The sequence below is a fragment of the Doryrhamphus excisus genome, chromosome 2 (assembly GCF_030265055.1).
Source record: "Doryrhamphus excisus isolate RoL2022-K1 chromosome 2, RoL_Dexc_1.0, whole genome shotgun sequence".
Taxonomy (NCBI): domain Eukaryota; kingdom Metazoa; phylum Chordata; class Actinopteri; order Syngnathiformes; family Syngnathidae; genus Doryrhamphus; species Doryrhamphus excisus.
Window position 1 is genome coordinate 16,431,694 of NC_080467.1, and position 18,865 is coordinate 16,450,558.

Genomic DNA, 18,865 nt, shown 5'->3' on the forward strand with positions numbered 1-18,865 from the left:
ATAGGCTCTCTTGTAGCGGACTTGGGCGGGGATGAGCGGGGGGTCTGATATAAAGTACTATTCAAGGAGGCCTTAGGGCCTTTTTCTGAAAATATTTTTTACATATTTTCTTGCGTTGGGAATGCTTTACATGTTACCCGACACTGGTATATTTGTTTAACTGGTGCTGAACATTTATACCTGGACAGCATATGTGGAAGTGAAATACAGTGAATGTCGATATCTACAGTACTTAGTTTTTTTGGCCCGGTTAGTACCAAGTACCAAGTTTTCATATGCTTCCCTCAGTCATTTTGATGACTTTGGACACACCCAGAGACTGCACGGTGGAGAGTGGTTAGCGCTAAGGCCACACCGCTACGAGACCCAGGTTGAATTCCTCCCACATCCCAAAAAATTTAGCTAGGCTAATTGGCGACTACAAATTGTCCATAGGTATGAATGTGAGTGTGAATGGTTGTTTGTCTATATGTGCCCTGTGATGGGCTGGCCACCGGTACAGGGTGTACCCCGCCTCTCGCCCGAAGACAGCTGGGATAGGCTCCAGCATGCCCACGACTCTGGTGAGGATAAGCGGTAGAAAATGAATGAATGAATGAATGACTCACCTTGGCAGACAATATCATCTTTTCTTTACTAACATTTTAGAATTTATGAATAAATTTATTCATTCATTCATTTTTTACCACTTTTCCTCACGAGGGTCACGGGGGGTGCTGGAGCCTATCCCAGCTGTCTTTGGGCGAGAGGCGGAGTTGAATACATTTATAAATTAATATATTTTTGAAGCGGGCGGCACGGCGGTCGAGTGGTTAGCGCGCAGACCTCACCGCTGGGAGACCAGGGTTCAATCCCACCCTCAGCCATCTCTGTGTGGAGTTTGCATGTTCTCCCCGTGCATGCGTGGGTTTTCTCCGGGTACTCCGGCTTCCTCCCACATTCCAAAAACATGCTAGGTTAATTGGCGACTCCAAATTGTCCATAGGTATGAATGTGAGTGTGAATGGTTGTTTGTCTATATGTGCCCTGTGATTGGCTGGCGACCAGTCCGGGATCTTCTAGATTCTGCACCTCTTTCTGCAGCATTTGCATGGATTTACTGCTTCCCGCCTCAACCACCTGTTTAATTTACTCCACCTCTAACCCTTCTTCAAGTATGCCCACTCCGCTGTTGTTGGTCACACTCTCAATCGCTCCCGAGGACTTCCTGGCAGCTGCCGAGCTCATTTTGTTGAATTCATTCATTCATTCATTCATTTTCTACTGCTTGTCCTCACGAGGGTCGCAGGGGGTATGCTGCAGCCTATCCCAGGTGTCTTCGGGCGAGAGGCGGGGTACACCCTGGACTGGTCGCCAGCCAATCACAGGGCACATATAGACAAACAACCATTCACACTCACATTCATAGCAATGGACAATTTGGAGTCGCCAATTAACCGAACAATTAACCTTCCCCATTTAAATGTAACTTCATCTTCCCTTGTTTTGCTGGTGCTTCCCAACAGTATGCTTGAAAGTGATAAAACAGTTTCTGTCACTGCAGGATTTTCCCAGACACTTTTAGTTCTGCTTGGCTGCACCGCCACCCTGCTTTGGGGATTCTTGTTTCCTTTTGTGTTTGCTTGGACAGCATGTTTTGGCAAAGAACTGTTGTCGGTCAAAGGCAAAAAGTGTTTAAATTGGTGAGAAGAAGACATGGCGTATCTCTGTCTCCTATTACGCAAAATGTAATAACACGTAAGTACCACATAACCACCAAATTTGAAAATATTCTACCTCACTTGTTTGTGCCAAGGCACGAAAACGACAATGCCAAATTCTGGTAGAGTCTCCTTCCTTCACATATTCTGTCTCTGGACCCACTAGGGATGCAATGGTACATGGTTTGTCACAATCCACGTTATGGACCGTGGTTTTGTGGTACATTTTGTACTCTGTATATGTACATGTGCTTATATTTCCCATACTGTACATATATGAAGTGAGGGACAGTTGGCCTAAAAGGCGTTTGGCGACAGAGTATAGGACCGGGGAGAAGTGTCAAACAATGGTGCTGCTGGCTTCATCTTAAGGAGACCGCTCAAATTCCCGGAGACACCAAATTCCTGGTGTCAGAAACACATGGTAGACTAGACCTGAGATTTGACATCAATTTACACGTTTTTACTTGAGATTTGATTTGGGATTAAAGACTTGAGACTCCCACACCGACTATGGCAACCCTAAGAGAATCTTGCTTAAGTTGATTGCCTATGTCGATGTCATAGTACTAGTCTACCATGTTTTTCTTATTACAGTACTACAAAGTGATGTTTCTATGAGAAACAGGTCAGTTTGTATTGTTAACTTCCTACCGTCAGTTCAGAGATCCTTAAATGAGGTGATACAATTGCTGTTTCATAGTATCCTTAGTATGTTTTTTTCTTATTGTTTGTATTTTTTCTTTGTACAGACCAATGATGTGTCAGGAAACACATGGAACTGGCTCTACTTCATCCCTCTCATCATCATCGGCTCTTTTTTCATGCTCAACCTTGTCCTCGGCGTCCTATCAGGGTAAGTTATCATTTTAACAACCATGATGGAGATTTGCAATCAGATTCAACAATAATAATAAGCAAGGAAAATAAAAATAAAACGCATCCTAAGGCATAGCTTAAGTCTAAGGTTAAAAGGCCTGTATTGATTACTTTAATCATCTTCTGTGATCCTGGATCAGATTGTCTGACTCACTCAGCCAGGCCGAAATCTGAATGAAAGCAAACGTGAGTCACTGATTGTCTGAACATCCTAAAAGCAGCATATTTTTGACATTTACAGAAAAGGCTTTTAGCTTCATTCAAGCAGTGCCTTGCTCGTGCTTCTCCCCATATTGATTGATTGCTGTAATGCACTGAAAAACCACTTGTACTTTGGCTCACATGACTCACATTTGCAACAAATCTTTATTCATGAATATCTTGGTGGATTGGATATAATGACATGATTGACGATGAGTTGAATGACAGGGCCACTACTATTATACAGGTGGACACTAGCCCTCAATTAGTTTGTAGTTTGGGGCAGAATTATTGTATTGTATGTTGTACTGCGAACTGTATTACAGCATGTCAGTCTCAGTCAATGCTACTCAAATAGTGCGCTACCGCCCCCCCATGTGGCCCGCAGGACACTAGTTTGAGGCCCCCGCCTTGATATGAAAGTTTAATGTTAGTGCGGCCCGCGCAAGTTTGATATGGATGCTGTATGGTATCATGTACCCAGAAAAAATTATTACGTTTGATTAATGTTCATGTTAAAGGTTAAATAACTGTTAATAGTTATCCTCCCTATCCGTGTGGAAGTGGTAAGTTTTTGGATATTTAAGTTTAAAGGAAATAACTTGGAGGCTACCGTTTAGGTCGCTAGCTCTCTAGTTTGCGAGTTAGCATGTGTCTCAAGACCCTGCAGTTGCGCAATATGTTGTAAATAAAAAAAGTATAAATGTGACTATAGTTGTGTTTTGTCATGTCTACAGGGCTCTAATAATGCTTTGTTCATTTTAATCTGAAAAAAATAATTTGTCTACCCATTTGCTGTTTTATTATTATTATTATATTATTATTATATTTATTTATTACTGATTGATTGATTTTCTTTATTATTGATTTGTTTATTTATTTTTCATTTATTTTGTGCAGAAAAATAAAAATTAAGATATTTGAGAACAGTGGAATGTTTTATCAGCGCTTTTATTGTAGAAAATCTGAACCAAAGCACTGAAAAAGTTTGTATATTTTTCTGTGTTTAATAAATGCGTTTTTTTTTTTTTTTTTGAAAACCTGATGTGGCCCAGTCTCACCCAGACCCTAGCTCCAGTGGCCCCCAAGTAAATTGAGTTTGAGACCCCTGACATAGACGTTTTAATAAGTCTATAATAAGTAGGGGAAATCTCTTTATGGTAAACAATTCGATGTGCAACTACAACGATAATAACATAACATTTTATGTAAAAGGATATAAATTTTGGATGTATGGGCTACTATTTTTCTTTATTATTAGCATATTACCTCTTAAACTCGCCCACAAACGTTCAGAAAATACAGAATGTGAGCAAATGAGACCTCTCACACTGACACAAACATGTTTATTTTTTATTACAGTGTCAGCTCAAAATATGTGGGGTGCGGTGAAAACAATTCTGTCCCTTAGGGGTGGCATGACAGAAAATAATTCGGAAGCAATGGTCTTGGTCAGTGGTGGGCAAACTGCAGTCCGGGTGCCACATGTGGCCCACCAAGCGTTTGAATCCGGCCCGCCAGTTGTTTTCTAAGTATTTCAACTTTGAACATACAAACTGGCAACATGACTTGCAAGTCGGACGTCTTATTTAGTAATAAAAACAACAAAACTGTAAAATTAAATGACATAACTTGATGTGGTCTGATGTTTAAAGTGCTCCTGAAAAAAGGGACATGAGACCATAGAGCTGATAGTAACACTTTTACAGATAAAATTAGACAAATAATTCAAGGAAAATTATTTGCATAAAATAGTGTGTGTGTGTTAAATATATGTTCTGGCCCTCCGGACAATTTTGTTAACTCAATGCGGCCCACAAGTATAACATTTTCCCACCCCTGGTCTAGGTGATGAATGCTTGGTGTGTCTCAGGCCTGCTGTGTAAAGAAAACAATCTAGATCAGTTATTTCAACTCAAAAATCATATTTTGGTCAGTATTGACTGAAGATTGCTGGTTCAATCTTCCGCTGTCCTCAAAAACGTCTCTGGTGAAAGTGACAAGTGAACGTGACAAGTGATGACTTGTTTCGGTTATGTCAACAACCCCTTAAGTTTCCGTTAATTAGTTATTCACAGGGATGTCAATTTAAACGTGTTCGGCTGTATCAATACACACACAAAACGCCCCCACCTGCACCCCAAAAGCTCACTTGTCATCATTTTTCTGGCACCTCGTTATCAAGATATCACCAAACATGCAGTGTGAAGTCACAAACTCTCAAACCAAGAACTTCTGTTGCTACGAGTAAGGAAAATGTTTTATTTAAGGTCCTTAAAAAGTTATTATAAGTCGCTCATTCTCACAATCGTAAAGTCATATGCTGTTATACGGCAAAACATAGAATGGTTCTCCTATAACGACACCTTCACATTCATATCATTTTATTGGGGGACATTAAAAGTTAGTCACTTGCCGTTTCCACAGAGAGTTTGCCAAAGAGAGGGAACGTGTGGAGAAGAGACAGGAATTCTTGAAGCTTCGAAGACAGCAACAAATTGAAAGAGAGCTCACCGGATACCTGGAATGGATCTGCAAAGCCGGTTGGCCCCATTCCTATGATATACTATATATATATGATATGATATATGATATATTTTAAAAACTGTATTTGTACTGTATGAAAATCACTCAAAATATGATCTACCTCTCAGAGGAAGTGTTGCTGGAGGAGGAGGATGAAATCGCCGAAGAGAAATCGCCTTTGGATGGTGCGTGGTACAAGAGGAAACAAAACCTGCCGGGTGAGTTTGACATCATTCATTCATCCAAAGACAGCTGGGATAGGCTCCAGCACCCCTGCGACCCTTGTGAGGAAAAAGCGCTAGAAAATGAATGAATGAATGAACCTAGGGTAGGAAGTTAACAATACAAACTGACCTGTTTCTTATAGAAACATCACTTTGTAGTACTGTAATAAGAAAAAACATGGTAATCACAGGGCACATATAGACAAACAACCATTCACACTCACATTCATACCTATGGACAATTTGGAGTGGCCAATTAACCTAGCATGTTTTTGGAATGTGGGAGGAAACCGGAGTACCCGGAGAAAACCCACGCATGCACGGGGAGAACATGCAAACTCCACACAGAGATGGCAGAGGGTGGAATTGAACCCTGGTCTCTTAGCTGTGAGGTCTGCGCGCTAACCACTCGACCGCCGTGCCGCCGAGTTTGACATCAAATTATTGGAATTATTTTTGTTCACAGTAGCTCCAGTTGAGTCTGCGTAGGGGTTTTCATAGCGGGAATCACACTACCATCAGGGGAAGCACAAGAAAAGGATACACTGGAAAATGTACCAAAAGAAATTAGGAAAAAAATTAAAATTAACAATTAAAATCTGAAGTTAAGCCTTAAACGGCCAATCCGTCCAGCTTGTTACGCTGGGTGGCACTAGTAAGGTAAACGTAGGAAAAAAAGTATTTAATCATAAACAAAGGGCGCTCACAGAGGCGGAAAAAGTGCAACAAAAGTGCCAGAAGGTCACTGGGAAGCTCAAAGTCCAAACAAAAGAGTACAAAGTAGCAAATAAGAATTATAAAGTGGTTCAACTACGAGTTACAGGGTATAAGAAGGCCTAATTGCTGATGGGCAACAGTGTGCAGACCAGGGGAACAAGGCAGGAGTCATCTGCAGACCAGAGAAGAGCCAACAGGGGGCAGCAGACCAAAACAAGTACAGATAATGCCACGTCTAATACTAATAAGGCTAGTATCGATCTGATACAACACTAACCATGATACTAAGATACTATGATACTATGATACTCGATACTATGAAAATTTGTCAAATATCCGCATCAAGTCGACCACCCATGTCTATATTTTTATTCTATATTTCTATTTCCTTCTAGTACTGAAACGAGGAAAAGCCAAGAAGGGTAAAAACGACCTGATCGGTGCTGAGGAAGGCGAAGATCCATTCGCTGACATCTCCTCCGTCGGTAAGTCTGACATCCTTTTGTCCAACAGCAGCACATCACCTCTTACCTTCACATGCTGTGTCGTCACGGGGCCGACCTTTCCAAAAGGGCCCGTCTTTGACAATAAATGCACACATGCTGGCTGACTCAGATCTCTATTTATTAAGCCGGGGTTTCATGTCACAACAACGCTGCTTTTTTACCGTGTCAAAAAATGTCCAAAGTGTCTCTGAAATAGCTTTGAGCATCACTGAGGCACTCCAACACCATCTGCGTCTGGGATCCCCTTCAGGGAAAAGAAGTATAATTAAGTTTTCTAATTAGACTGTTAAATTAAACTCCTGTTATAGAAGAATCACCTGCAGCATATTAGAATTAGACTTTTTGGGGGAAATTGATTGCCTTCACGGTACCACACAAAGGAGAACATTTCTTGTCTGTGTGTTGTAAATGGGCAATAACTTGAAAATTAAAATGGCTTTAATGCTGCTTTCTGTAAAAAATCATATTTCAGTATTGTTTTTATTTTCTTTTGTATACAATGGAACCCGTTTATGCCAACACGCCTCGCACTGGCTAATTGACGCTGATATAAGCAGTTGTAGGCTGCACGGCGGTCGAGTGGTTAGCGCGCAGACCTCACAGCTAGGAGACCTGGGTTCAATTCCACCCTCGGCCATCTCTGTGTGGGTTTTCTCCGGGTACTCCGGTTTCCTCCCACATTCCAAAAACATGCTAGGTTAATTGGCAAAATTGTCCATAGGTATGAATGTGAGTGTGAATGGTTGTTTGTCTATATGTGCCCTGTGATTGGCTGGCCACCAGTCCAGGGTGTACCCCGCCTCTTGCCCGAAGACAGCTGGGATAGGCTCCAGCATACCCCCTGCGACCCTCGTGAGGATAAGCGGTAGAAAATGAATGAAAAAATAAGCAGTTATATGTAGAGTGTGAAAAGGTTTGGGCACCCCCGATAGTTTTCAAGATTTTCCTTTATAAATCACTAGTTGTTTGGATCGGCCATTTCAGTTAAATACATCATATAGCAGACCAACACAGTGATCGAAGTTTATAGGATTTACAGAAAGTGTGCAATAATTATTTAAACAAAAGTAGGAAGGTACCTTAATTTGGGCCTTGTTGTTTTATTGATTTGAATACCTTTAACACTAATTATTCATTCATTCATTTATTCATTTTCTACCACATATCCTCATGAGGGTCGTGGGCGTGCTGGAGCCTATCCCAGCTGTCTTCGGGCGAGAGGCGGGGTACACCCTGGACTGGTCGCCAGCCAATCACAGGGCACATATAGACAAACAACCATTCACACTCACATTCATACCTATGGACAATTTGGAGTCGCCAATTAACCTAGCATGTTTTTGGAATGTGGGAGGAAACCGGAGTACCCGGAGAAAACCCACGCATGCACGGGGAGAACATGCAAACTCCACACAGAGATCAGAATCAGAATCAGAATGCCCTTTATTGTCATTATTATTATTATAATTTTATATTATAAGATCAACCCAAACCTCATTTTTCAAAAATTGCAACTTTCCTTCAAGGATCAGTGACAAAGTTGAAGTTGCGCCGGGGCCAGATACTTCCAACAACACAATGGCCCTAAACACTACTCCAATTGTACTAAGGCATTCATGCAGAGGAACAAGTACAACGTTCTGGAATGGCCATCTCAGTCCCCACACCTCAATATTATTGAAAATCCCAACAACCAATCATTCATTATCAGGGTCTCAGATCATTTAAGTATGAGGAATATGCACGAACCTTTTCATGTCGTTCATGTGTTTTGTTCAGCTCCTCCCGGTTCTCCTTTTGGTCGGGCCAGTTTGAAAAGCAGCACAAAGATGGACAGTTCGTCGTACTTTCGTCGTAAGGAGAAGAGAACCCGATTCTTCATCCGAAGGATGGTGAAAGCTCAAAGCTTCTACTGGATCGTTCTGTGCCTGGTGGGCCTAAACACGCTATGCGTGGCCATCGTTCACTACGACCAACCCGAGTGGCTTACAAGAGCCCTGTGTAAGTCACACATCGTCAACATGATAGCTGCAATACTTTGAACAGTCTGGAAATCTCCTGCTCTTTGCTACTTTTCATGTCGGTACCAGACACAGCAGAGTTTGTCTTCTTGGGCTTGTTTCTCACCGAGATGACCTTGAAGATGTACGGCCTTGGACCAAGGAATTATTTCCACTCCTCTTTTAACTGCTTTGATTTTGGGGTGAGTTTTTGCTGCGTATTTCAACGAGTTAAATAAGGAATGGATCTAGATATAAAAGTGGAACATGGACCTGTTCCCTTTGCTTTCACCTCTAGGTAATTGTGGGAAGTATTTTTGAAGTGATCTGGGATATGATCAAACCAGGAGCATCGTTTGGTATCAGCGTGTTGAGGGCCCTGAGACTGCTGAGGATCTTCAAAGTCACCAAGTGAGTTCATTTCTGCCAAACAAAACGAGAATAACCCTCATTATAGAAAATGTTTCAATGTTCAATGTTAACTGGCATTGGTGGGAATATATCAAACTGTTGCTGGAAAGTAACAGAATTGATCAATAAAACATTTGGCCAGACTTTTTCCGCTGATGGCCATAGATTGAAAAATGACAGGACGTAAGGGCAGGGCCACTTTTATTTTTGTAAAGCAGCACATGTATGTTTGCTAATAAGATATATATATATATATATACGTATATATATTAATATTAGTTAATGTATGGTTAATTAGTAAATATAGAATTGAAGAAAAATATGCATCTGAGCTTTGTGATATAGGTGAAAAAGCATGTTATTTCTTTTTTCAGTTTTGCTGTTTTTATGATTAATATTTCTACTTTCTTGTAATTTTTCTTTGTCCAACATCATGACTTCATTGCTTTATCTTATATTATAATTATTTTATTATATTGTTTATTATTATTATTGTTAATAATAATATTATTACATAATCAATAATAACAATGTAATAATAATAATAATAATAATAATAATAATCATCATTATTATTATTATTATTATATTGTTTATTATTATTGATAATAATGTTATTACATAATCATAATAAAAATATAACCATAATAAAACAATAATAATGACAACATCATTAATAATAATAATAGTAATTATTATTATTATTATTTTATTATATTATATATTATACTATATTATAGAATAATATAATAATTATTTTATTCTAATAATAATAATAATAATTATTATTATTATTATTATTATTATTTTGTATTATCAGATCTACCCAACCTCATTTTTCAAAAATTGCAACTTCATAAAAAAATTACATATTTTTAAAATAAAAAGTTAATGCATTGCTACAAAAATGACAAAAATATTTTCCTCATAATATTAAAATTTTGCAACCTTTTTTCTTGTTTGAATACACCTTTTTACTCTTAATATTTGGACTATATTGTTGTAAAATTACGGTAGTTTATTTGCATTTTCCAACTCTTTTAATTTTCTTTTGGAAATTATAACTGTTTTGTCAATATTTTGACTATATTCCTATAATATTATATATTTTTTCTGTATACTTGCCTCTTTTTCATAGTATTTCATCTTAACATATTCTGTCTTTAATATTTCAACTTCTTCATTCTTTCTTCTGTGACTTGTCAGGTACTGGAACTCCCTGAGGAACCTCGTGGTTTCCCTCCTCAATTCCATGAAGTCAATCATCAGTTTGCTCTTCCTCCTCTTCCTCTTCATTGTTGTCTTCGCTCTGCTGGGCATGCAGCTCTTCGGAGGACAGTGAGTAATCTCTTTAATCTGTCCCATTCGCAGCAGCCTGACTGCTCTGTCTTCTCAATTCCACAGCTTGAATGAACCCAAAATCCACACGCAGTCCTCTTGAGTTATCATTAGCTCAACACACGAATTAGGAAAAAAAATATACGTATATATAATGTTTGTGTATGACAAGTGGATCAGACATTTTGATGAGCTTGTTGGGTACCGTGGAGAAAGGGATTTAACCAGTTCTGAGCCTGGTGACGTCATAATATGCAAATTAGATACGTGAATTTCCTTCCATCACAAACTTTGGGTCGTATTGATGATTTTTCTCATTTACAGTATGCATTTATCTCCTACTATTTTTTTTGGAAATGTAACTAGCAATTACTTCTTAAAAGTCATTTCGCCAACATTAGCTCTCACTTGAATCTTTGAGCTTTTTACCCCCTCAGCCTTCTTCTTCTTGCCTTTTTCAGCTCAACAGAAAACAGACATTTATTTGTCATCCATACAGCACCGCTTATCTCGGCATAGTCCACCCCCACCCCCCAAACCCCCCAAACCCCCCCCCCCCCCCCCCCCCCGACCCTCCTCCCGCTCTCGCTGTTGACAGACATGTTGACACAGCAGGAATCCGGCAAAGCAGGCACACTGTGGCTCTTTGATACTAATCTCAGCAAGAGTTCTGACATTTTTAATGATGAGCCACAGCCAACTGGCATTTAGTCCTGAATAACTAACCTCACTCACACAGGAAGTCAATGGTGAGGGATTTTAGCCCAACTTTATACAGCATTGTTTATATATATATATATATACTTTATTAAAAAAATTACATATTTTTAAATAAAATGTTAATGCATTGCTATAAAAATGTCAAAAACATTTTCCTCATAATATTAAAATTTTTATATTTTATTTTAATTTAATTTTAATTAAAATATTTTAATTTTAATATTAAAACCTTGTTTCTTGTTTGAATACACCTTTTTACTCTTAATATTTGGACTATATTGTTGTAAAATTACGGCAATTTTGTTGCATTTTCCAACTCTTTTAATTTTCTTTTGGAAAGTATAATTATTTCCTCAATATTTTGACTATATTCCTATAATATTTTTATTTTTTTTCTGTATACTTGCCTCTTTTTCATAGTATTTCATCTTCAAAAAAATAACGTATTCTGTCTTTAATATTTCAACTTCTTCATTCTTTCTTCTGTGACTTCTTCTGTGTCTCAGTTACTGGAACTCCCTGAGGAACCTCGTTGTTTCCCTCCTCAATATATATGTATATATATATATATATATACAGCATTGTTTTTTTGTGTTGGCCCGACATACGTATATGTTGCATGCATCAGGAATATTGCTGATCTTGGGGACATGGCACCACGGGTTCAATGATTTTTATATGATTTTATACCTGACATGATGAGGCGGGGGCGGCACGGCAGTCTAGTGGTTAGCGCGCAGAACTCACAGCTAGGAGACCAGGGTTAAATTCCACCCTCGGCCATCTCTGTGTGGAGTTTGCATGCGTGGGTTTTCTCCGGGTACTCCGGTTTCCTCCCACATTCCAAAAACATGCTAGGTTAATTGGCCACTCCAAATTGTCCATAGGTATGAATGTGAGTGTGAATGGTTGTTTGTCTATATGTGCTATGAATGTGAGTGTGAATGGTTGTTTGTCTATATGTGCCCTGTGATTGGCTGGCGACCAGTCCAGCCCATAGACAGCTGGGATAGGCTCCAGCATCCCCTGCGACCCTCGTGAGGAAAAAGCGGTAGAAAATGAATGAATGAATGATGAGGCGGCTTTCAACAAGGTTATTTCTGTTCTATAGCGTTTTAAGATACAGGTGACGGGTCCATATAAAGCTGTTGAGTGAGAGTAGTCATTGTAAGTTTTGCCGTTCTCATTGTCTCGTATTTATCGTATGCATGAGCTTTAATTGTATGAATGTGAGTGTGAATGGTTGTTTGTCATCTATATTTGCCCTGTGATTGGCTGACGACCAGTCCAGGGTGTACCCCGCCTCTTACCCGAAGCCAGCTGGGATAGGTTCCAGCATACCCGCGACCCTCGTGAGGATAAGCGGTAGAAAATGAATTAATGAATGTTTACAATTCTAGTTTTAAATGCACATAAAACATTAAACACATGTAAATGATGAATGAAAGGTTACTTTCACTTTCATTGATGCCACGTTTGTGGACAAACACACCGATGCCACTAGTGTTTCGCCCCATCTTTATCAAAATGCTGGAAATTGCGACTTTCTTTGGTTCTATTTTGGGTTATTTTGCAGCCGTCATCAAAACAAAAGCAGAGACTTGAAGTGAGAACAGATTCATCCGATTTACATTATATCTTATGGGAAAAATTGATTTTATTGTACATTTCTGTTCTGTTCTGTGAGTTCGGCCTTCTAGGCCAGACTGATGACACTAACCATGGTTCCACTGTACATATTTCTAGCACTGCAGAAGTAACCAATTGTATGTACCAATACCAATGTGTTAAATGTTCTCCACCAAGCCCAGAAATGGTGTTGATGGATGCCTGATGAGAGAGATGAGGTTTTATTGCCCACACTGTTCCCAGGTGGTCTGTCACTACGCTCGTCACTACACTACGCTTATGTGTAAATGGCTCTTTTTACACATAGGAGTGTTCAGTACTCCTTGCACTGACAGCCCTCACAAACACCACCTCTGGATGCTTTGGAGGCAGCAGGCTGTTTCCATGGCACCCAGCCTTGTACCCTTCTACGGCATCATTACCACTGCGTCTCTCCCTTGTGATGGACAAGTGTGAGATGAGTCTGACGCGCACACAATGTTTGCAGCGAGGCAGAACACGCAATTTCACCGTCTTAAAAAACATGCTAAGCTTAGTTAAATGAAAAATGTATATTTCTGTATGAAAATTAAAAATAATGACGGGTAAATAAATTAATAACTTACGCATCCTGGCTCAGAGATTACGCTCTCGTTCACAAAACACCAAAGGTCTCTTGGTAAAACTGTGAGAATTAATACAGCTTGAGGCAGTGGACCGTCTCCCTGCTGAGACTCAAAGGATATCACAACTGTTTGTGATAAGCGCAGAGAAAATATGCCGACTGTATGTGAATGCTCATAAAAAGTGGTTTCCGCTACTTTGGGTGCCCTCAGAACATGTTTAGATACAGAAAAAGGAGTTTCAGGAGTTTATTTTATTCATATTCAGTGTTGTGTTGTCCTCAGCCATGGACACTTTATGGTCTATCCCAATGATTTTCAACCACTGTGCCGCGGCACACTAGTGTGCCTTGAGAAACCGTCAGGTGTGCCGTGAGGAATTATCCAATATCACATTTTATAATAACATTTATTAATCATCATTTGCAAATATTATGTCAATAGCAATTATGTCAATAGTATACATGGACCCAAATATTCAAATTGCATTTGGTTTATTTGCTCAAACGGAAAGAATTGAACAGGGATGGAATATTCCTTTAACCAATCCGATTGAGGTATCTTGTACCCGCTCAAACGGAAAGTTGTCAGGGTGCTTTCTTCTTCGTGGTGTTTTTCTTCTTCTGTTGTTTATTGGCGGTTGGCAAGCAGCTTTTGTGTGCATTAGCGCCATCTGTGAAACAGAATCTAAACCCTTCTATACTTTATTCACAAGTGCAGTTTTATTAAAAAAGAAAATATATATCTATATAAAACGTGTCCTGAGTTTAATTATAAAATATTAGCAAGATTGAATTTGATCTTTTCCTGTTTAAATTTATCCCGGGTGCGTTCTTTCAGCGCATGCTCAGATATGACGTAACACGCAGATCCAGACGTTCTTCACTTTTAAAAATGGAGGCCAGTAATCGGCACTGGACTAAGCAAAGTTTGTTTTTGATTCAAACTAAATTTCAAGACTGGACAGACGAAAAACTGGCAATACGGAGTTATTCCGACAAGTGAAAGAAAAACTCGGGGAAGCCGGTATCACGTGATGTTGATGTTTACCTTTCACTGGGCATGCCCTAATGACTATTCTGGTTGATTTTCACGGCGCATGTTGACAAGAGATTGGAATATTCCTTTCCATGGATACCATTGTTTCCCGAAAGGTCATTCGGAAAGAGAAAAAGTGGTCATGTAAAAACGTGGCTACTGTGGAGTGTCTGTGGTGTAAAGACTGGCAGAGCAATGTAATATTGGTCCGTGTGGCAACACCTACCTTGTTCCTCGATAGACTTATTGATGCACGTGTGAGGTCATGGTGACATTTTGTAACCTTTTTGGTTTGTGGTGTGCCACAAGATTTTTACAATGTAAAAAACGTGCCGTGGCTCAAAAAAGGTTGAAAAACACTGGTCTATCCAACCGGCCTGGTAGTTTATGGTTCATATTCATAATTCTCCTTCTCAGCCCATTTTTCTGTATCATAATGACTAGATACACACCATGGTAGTGTTTCCCAACGTTTACTGACCTAAGGCACATTTTTCTTATTCTGTTGTATGAATAACAACAGCTTAATTATGTAATTAAAATATACCTTCTGCCGTTGATAGATAAATGATGCATTGATAAATGAACAAATATACATATATTACATGCATTAAAAAAATAGAATATGAAGTTGATTTATTTCAGTAATTGCATCCAAAAAAGTGAAACATGTATATTATATGCATTCATTACACATAGACTCATATATTTTGAATATTTATGTTCTTTAATTTTGGTGATTATAACTGAAAACTAATGAAAATCCCAATTTTCATTAGTTACGTCTGGCGTTTTGCAATTTCCTCATGACAATACCACATAAACTTTCTATGGGGTTCTCAGTAAGGACAGGGATAACATGGTCCTTAAATCGGGTACTGGTAGATTTTGCACTGTGTCCAGGTGCCTAGTCCTACATCTCCATAAAGTTGCAGCAGGAAGCATAACGTGTTCTTGGTTAGAGGACCTCAGACAACATAGTGGACCACCATCAGCAGATGACATGGCGCCCCAAATTAGTGTCTGTACTTCCATTTGGCAAACGCTGTTTGGCCGTGCTCTAAACACCCGCCCACCCAAGTTCGCTGATACTCCAACCTGAGCCAATCCTCATTGCTTATGTGGTTATATCACCCCCTCCCTTGTCACTCTGCAACACCCTCACACTCTCACTGCGCTGCAGATTAATTATGAAGTCGGTGATATATTTTTATGCGGCTTCAGTAACGCGGTGTCAAAATGGTAACGGCGTTATGCTGACAGTAAAAGTAATTAGTTAGATTACCCGTTACTGAAAAAAGTAACGGCGTTAGTAACTCGTTTAAACGCCGTTATTCCCATCGCTGTTGTTTGGAATGATTGGTCATTTATTGCTTCAATATTGTCACGTCAGGTTTGTACCATTTCTTTGTAATTGCTTTCTTAAATTTGACACAGATACCAATTCTTTTTAGTCATAACATCTTTCATATAACTGAAAAATACTATTTTGTGGGATCTTTTTAAGACACGACCATATTAACTTAATCTTTGGACTCAAAAAATCAGTAAACGGTAAGCTTCCATTTGTTCTGCCTCCAGCACTGCTGTGTTCTTCCTTCAACTATCTAATTTAATCACTGCTGTAATAAATATACACATTTTAGTTTTCCATCCAAATTCCACCAATTTCCTGGAGCATGAGTTTGCATGTTGTGGTTTAATATGTTTAGTATCAACATGTATTTTTATGTTTGTCTAAAATACTGTATTTGTCCTGTGTTTTATTCTGATTATAAAAAAACTAGGAGTAGAAGAGGAGGGTCTTCTTCCAGATCTCCTTGTAGCAGCGCATAGAATCCATGACTCCTTTAGCATTCACTCATTTAATCCCATGATTTTGACTGTGTTCTTTGGGCTGTATAGATGCCTTTGCATGCGGTAAAATTTCCCCTCAATTTGTGTTCCTTCGCACAACACGTGGACATGACTTTTCACTTCCTGGTGGCTGCGGTGCATGTATTTCAATGGGAAAGATGCAGACTTTGCTTTTATAATATGCACTTCTGCCACCTAAAATTGCACCAAACATGCTCTCTTCTATTGTGGAGTTGCATCATCACCTCTTTTTGCCTCTCATGCAAAAAACGTAAAAGTTTCGTAGTGAGCGTTGCGTTGAAAAAACATTTGTTAGCGAATGATTTCATGATGATTATGACATTGTAGTGTAGTGGTTCGGACCAAAGCAGGGGCCAATATTGGTGAGCGTGTCATCTCATTTTGAACTTTTATGATGTTAATGTTCACTTCCATGGTGCTGTCTTTCATTTTCTTTGGCACACTCTTGCTTGGGAGACATAATAATGTCCAACAAGTTAACAAATAAGCAATGTTATTCTGTCCTTGGTGTGCACTGTATTCTTGGAGTAATTGTTGTATCGTTCACCACTAATATATGCAGACTTAAGTGGAAAAACTTTGTACACCCTTGGCCTACATGTTGGTTGTCTGGTTGTTTGTGTACAACAGAATTACGCGCCATTTTCATTAATTTCCATGCAAATAATGTCTGAACCTCAGTGACCAATTATATTTGGGTTTGTTTGAGGTCGTCACCCTCGTTTCCAGCTGACTTGTTCATGCTGATACAGTACGTGTGCACCACCACTGTATAAGCTAGCAGATATTGTCTGAAATATATGGAATGAGTGCCTGTGACTCATATTTCTAGAATTGATTTAATGAAGTCTCTGTGGGTGCCATCTGGATGAGCGCTCCCATTGCCCATTATCATAGTAAACAGAGGTCGGCACTCACTGGCACAGCAGCCGACTCCCTGCACCGAGTCCACTAATCCTCAAGAACAAACGCAGGAGAGCGCAACAAGGGAGATGTTGGTTGGTGAAATGGTGGGCAATTTTTGCCCAGTAGATAAGAGGTGGTGAGAAAGGAGGGGAGAAATAGATGAGTGATAGGGGGGTGATGGAGGATACAGGAATCAGACCAAGGGGGGCAATGCGTGAAAACGAGCATGCAGACAAACAATATAATGTCCTACCGGAGGAGGAAAAAAGTACGCTGTAATGTGTTTTTGTGTAAAAAAAAAAAAAAAAAGACACACACAACACAAAACAAATACAGTAGTAGTTTATAATGCATGTCTAAGATTTGGGTTTTGGATGGTATCCCAGATGCAAAAGAGGAAGAGTTGGCAAAAATATTGTGCAAAGAAAAACACAACAAGCCACAGTAAATAGTAATTAAAGTTATAACAGCAGACCTGCCAACATTTTGAACATTGCATACATTATGACTGAGTATTGTACACTTTGTCGCTCTCCACATATCTTTTTGTCGTTTGCAGAGTTAGGGGGTGGGGGCTACATCAAACCCACAGTCAGCACACAAACCCTGTAGGAAAAAAATGGAAATTGTATTCTGCATAGATCGCAAGTGGAGGAGTGTGTGTGTCGGAAGTTTAAATGTGGCTCCTCCCACAGCAGCCGCCATACTCCTCCAGCTTGTCTGACAGCGCGTCCGACATTAACGCATCTTGCACAGCCAAGGATGGCGGCACGCTGGTCACGATAGAGATAGGTGCCATAGGTAGCCAGTACTGAATGAGTATTCAGAAGATGAACATCTGCAATAAAAATGACTGTTGTGATGCATGGGCTGGGGGGAAGGCAGTTGCACGAGCTGTATTTGTTTGTCTATGTGTGTGTGTGTGTATGTGACAGCAGGGCTCGACAATAACGATGTACCGATGGCGCGGGGCAAGTTAAAACAAAATTGGGGCAAGTAAATCCAATCAGTGATATTCCCGTCGGGCAAGTGCACTTTGGCATGCCATACTGCCAAGAGTTTTTTTTTAAAGCGGTTCTTGTTGGGTGTTGGTAAAACACAGACTGCGTAATACCGGTGGTAATTTGCAAACCAATCCTTGCAAATCTTGAAATGGACCAATCAGAATTGTTTATTTAGACCGAGTTCCGCAGTCCACAGTCCGCGTTTTACCCACATCCGTTCTTGTTCGCAATCAACCAATCAGCGATCGTTTGACTACGAAAACATCTATCATGGCGTCCCTGCCAACATGGTCTAATTCTTCAACAACTTCTGAAGGAAACACCACCGATTAGATCCAATACCAAGTGCTGATTTTGCACAAGCTACAAAATCTAGCGCTTCCATTTCTCTGTGGATTTTTCTCACCTTTGCTTCACAAACTATTGTTTGACCAATTGAGCATTTTTTTCTGGATTAAAAACACTTTACTAGTACACAAATGTGTCTATTCAATAATGTTTCATTGTGGTGCACAACTTATAAATATCACTGCTTACTACGACTACGATGTGTAAGGTAGTATGGCATGCCATGTTAACATACATC

The 18,865-nt window shown here is 39.6% G+C and overlaps 1 protein-coding gene across 1 annotated transcript in view; it reads left to right on the plus strand.

Annotated features, from left to right (window-relative positions):
* Positions 1–18,865, plus strand: part of cacna1bb (calcium channel, voltage-dependent, N type, alpha 1B subunit, b) — a 177,306-nt gene that overhangs the window by 73,513 nt on the left and 84,928 nt on the right. The window contains exons 11-18 of the mRNA XM_058052322.1: positions 2,453–2,556; positions 5,208–5,323; positions 5,435–5,524; positions 6,643–6,732; positions 8,533–8,754; positions 8,844–8,956; positions 9,052–9,164; positions 10,371–10,502. Of these exons, the coding sequence (XP_057908305.1) occupies positions 2,453–2,556; positions 5,208–5,323; positions 5,435–5,524; positions 6,643–6,732; positions 8,533–8,754; positions 8,844–8,956; positions 9,052–9,164; positions 10,371–10,502 (980 nt within the window). The remainder of the gene's footprint in view (positions 1–2,452; positions 2,557–5,207; positions 5,324–5,434; positions 5,525–6,642; positions 6,733–8,532; positions 8,755–8,843; positions 8,957–9,051; positions 9,165–10,370; positions 10,503–18,865) is intronic.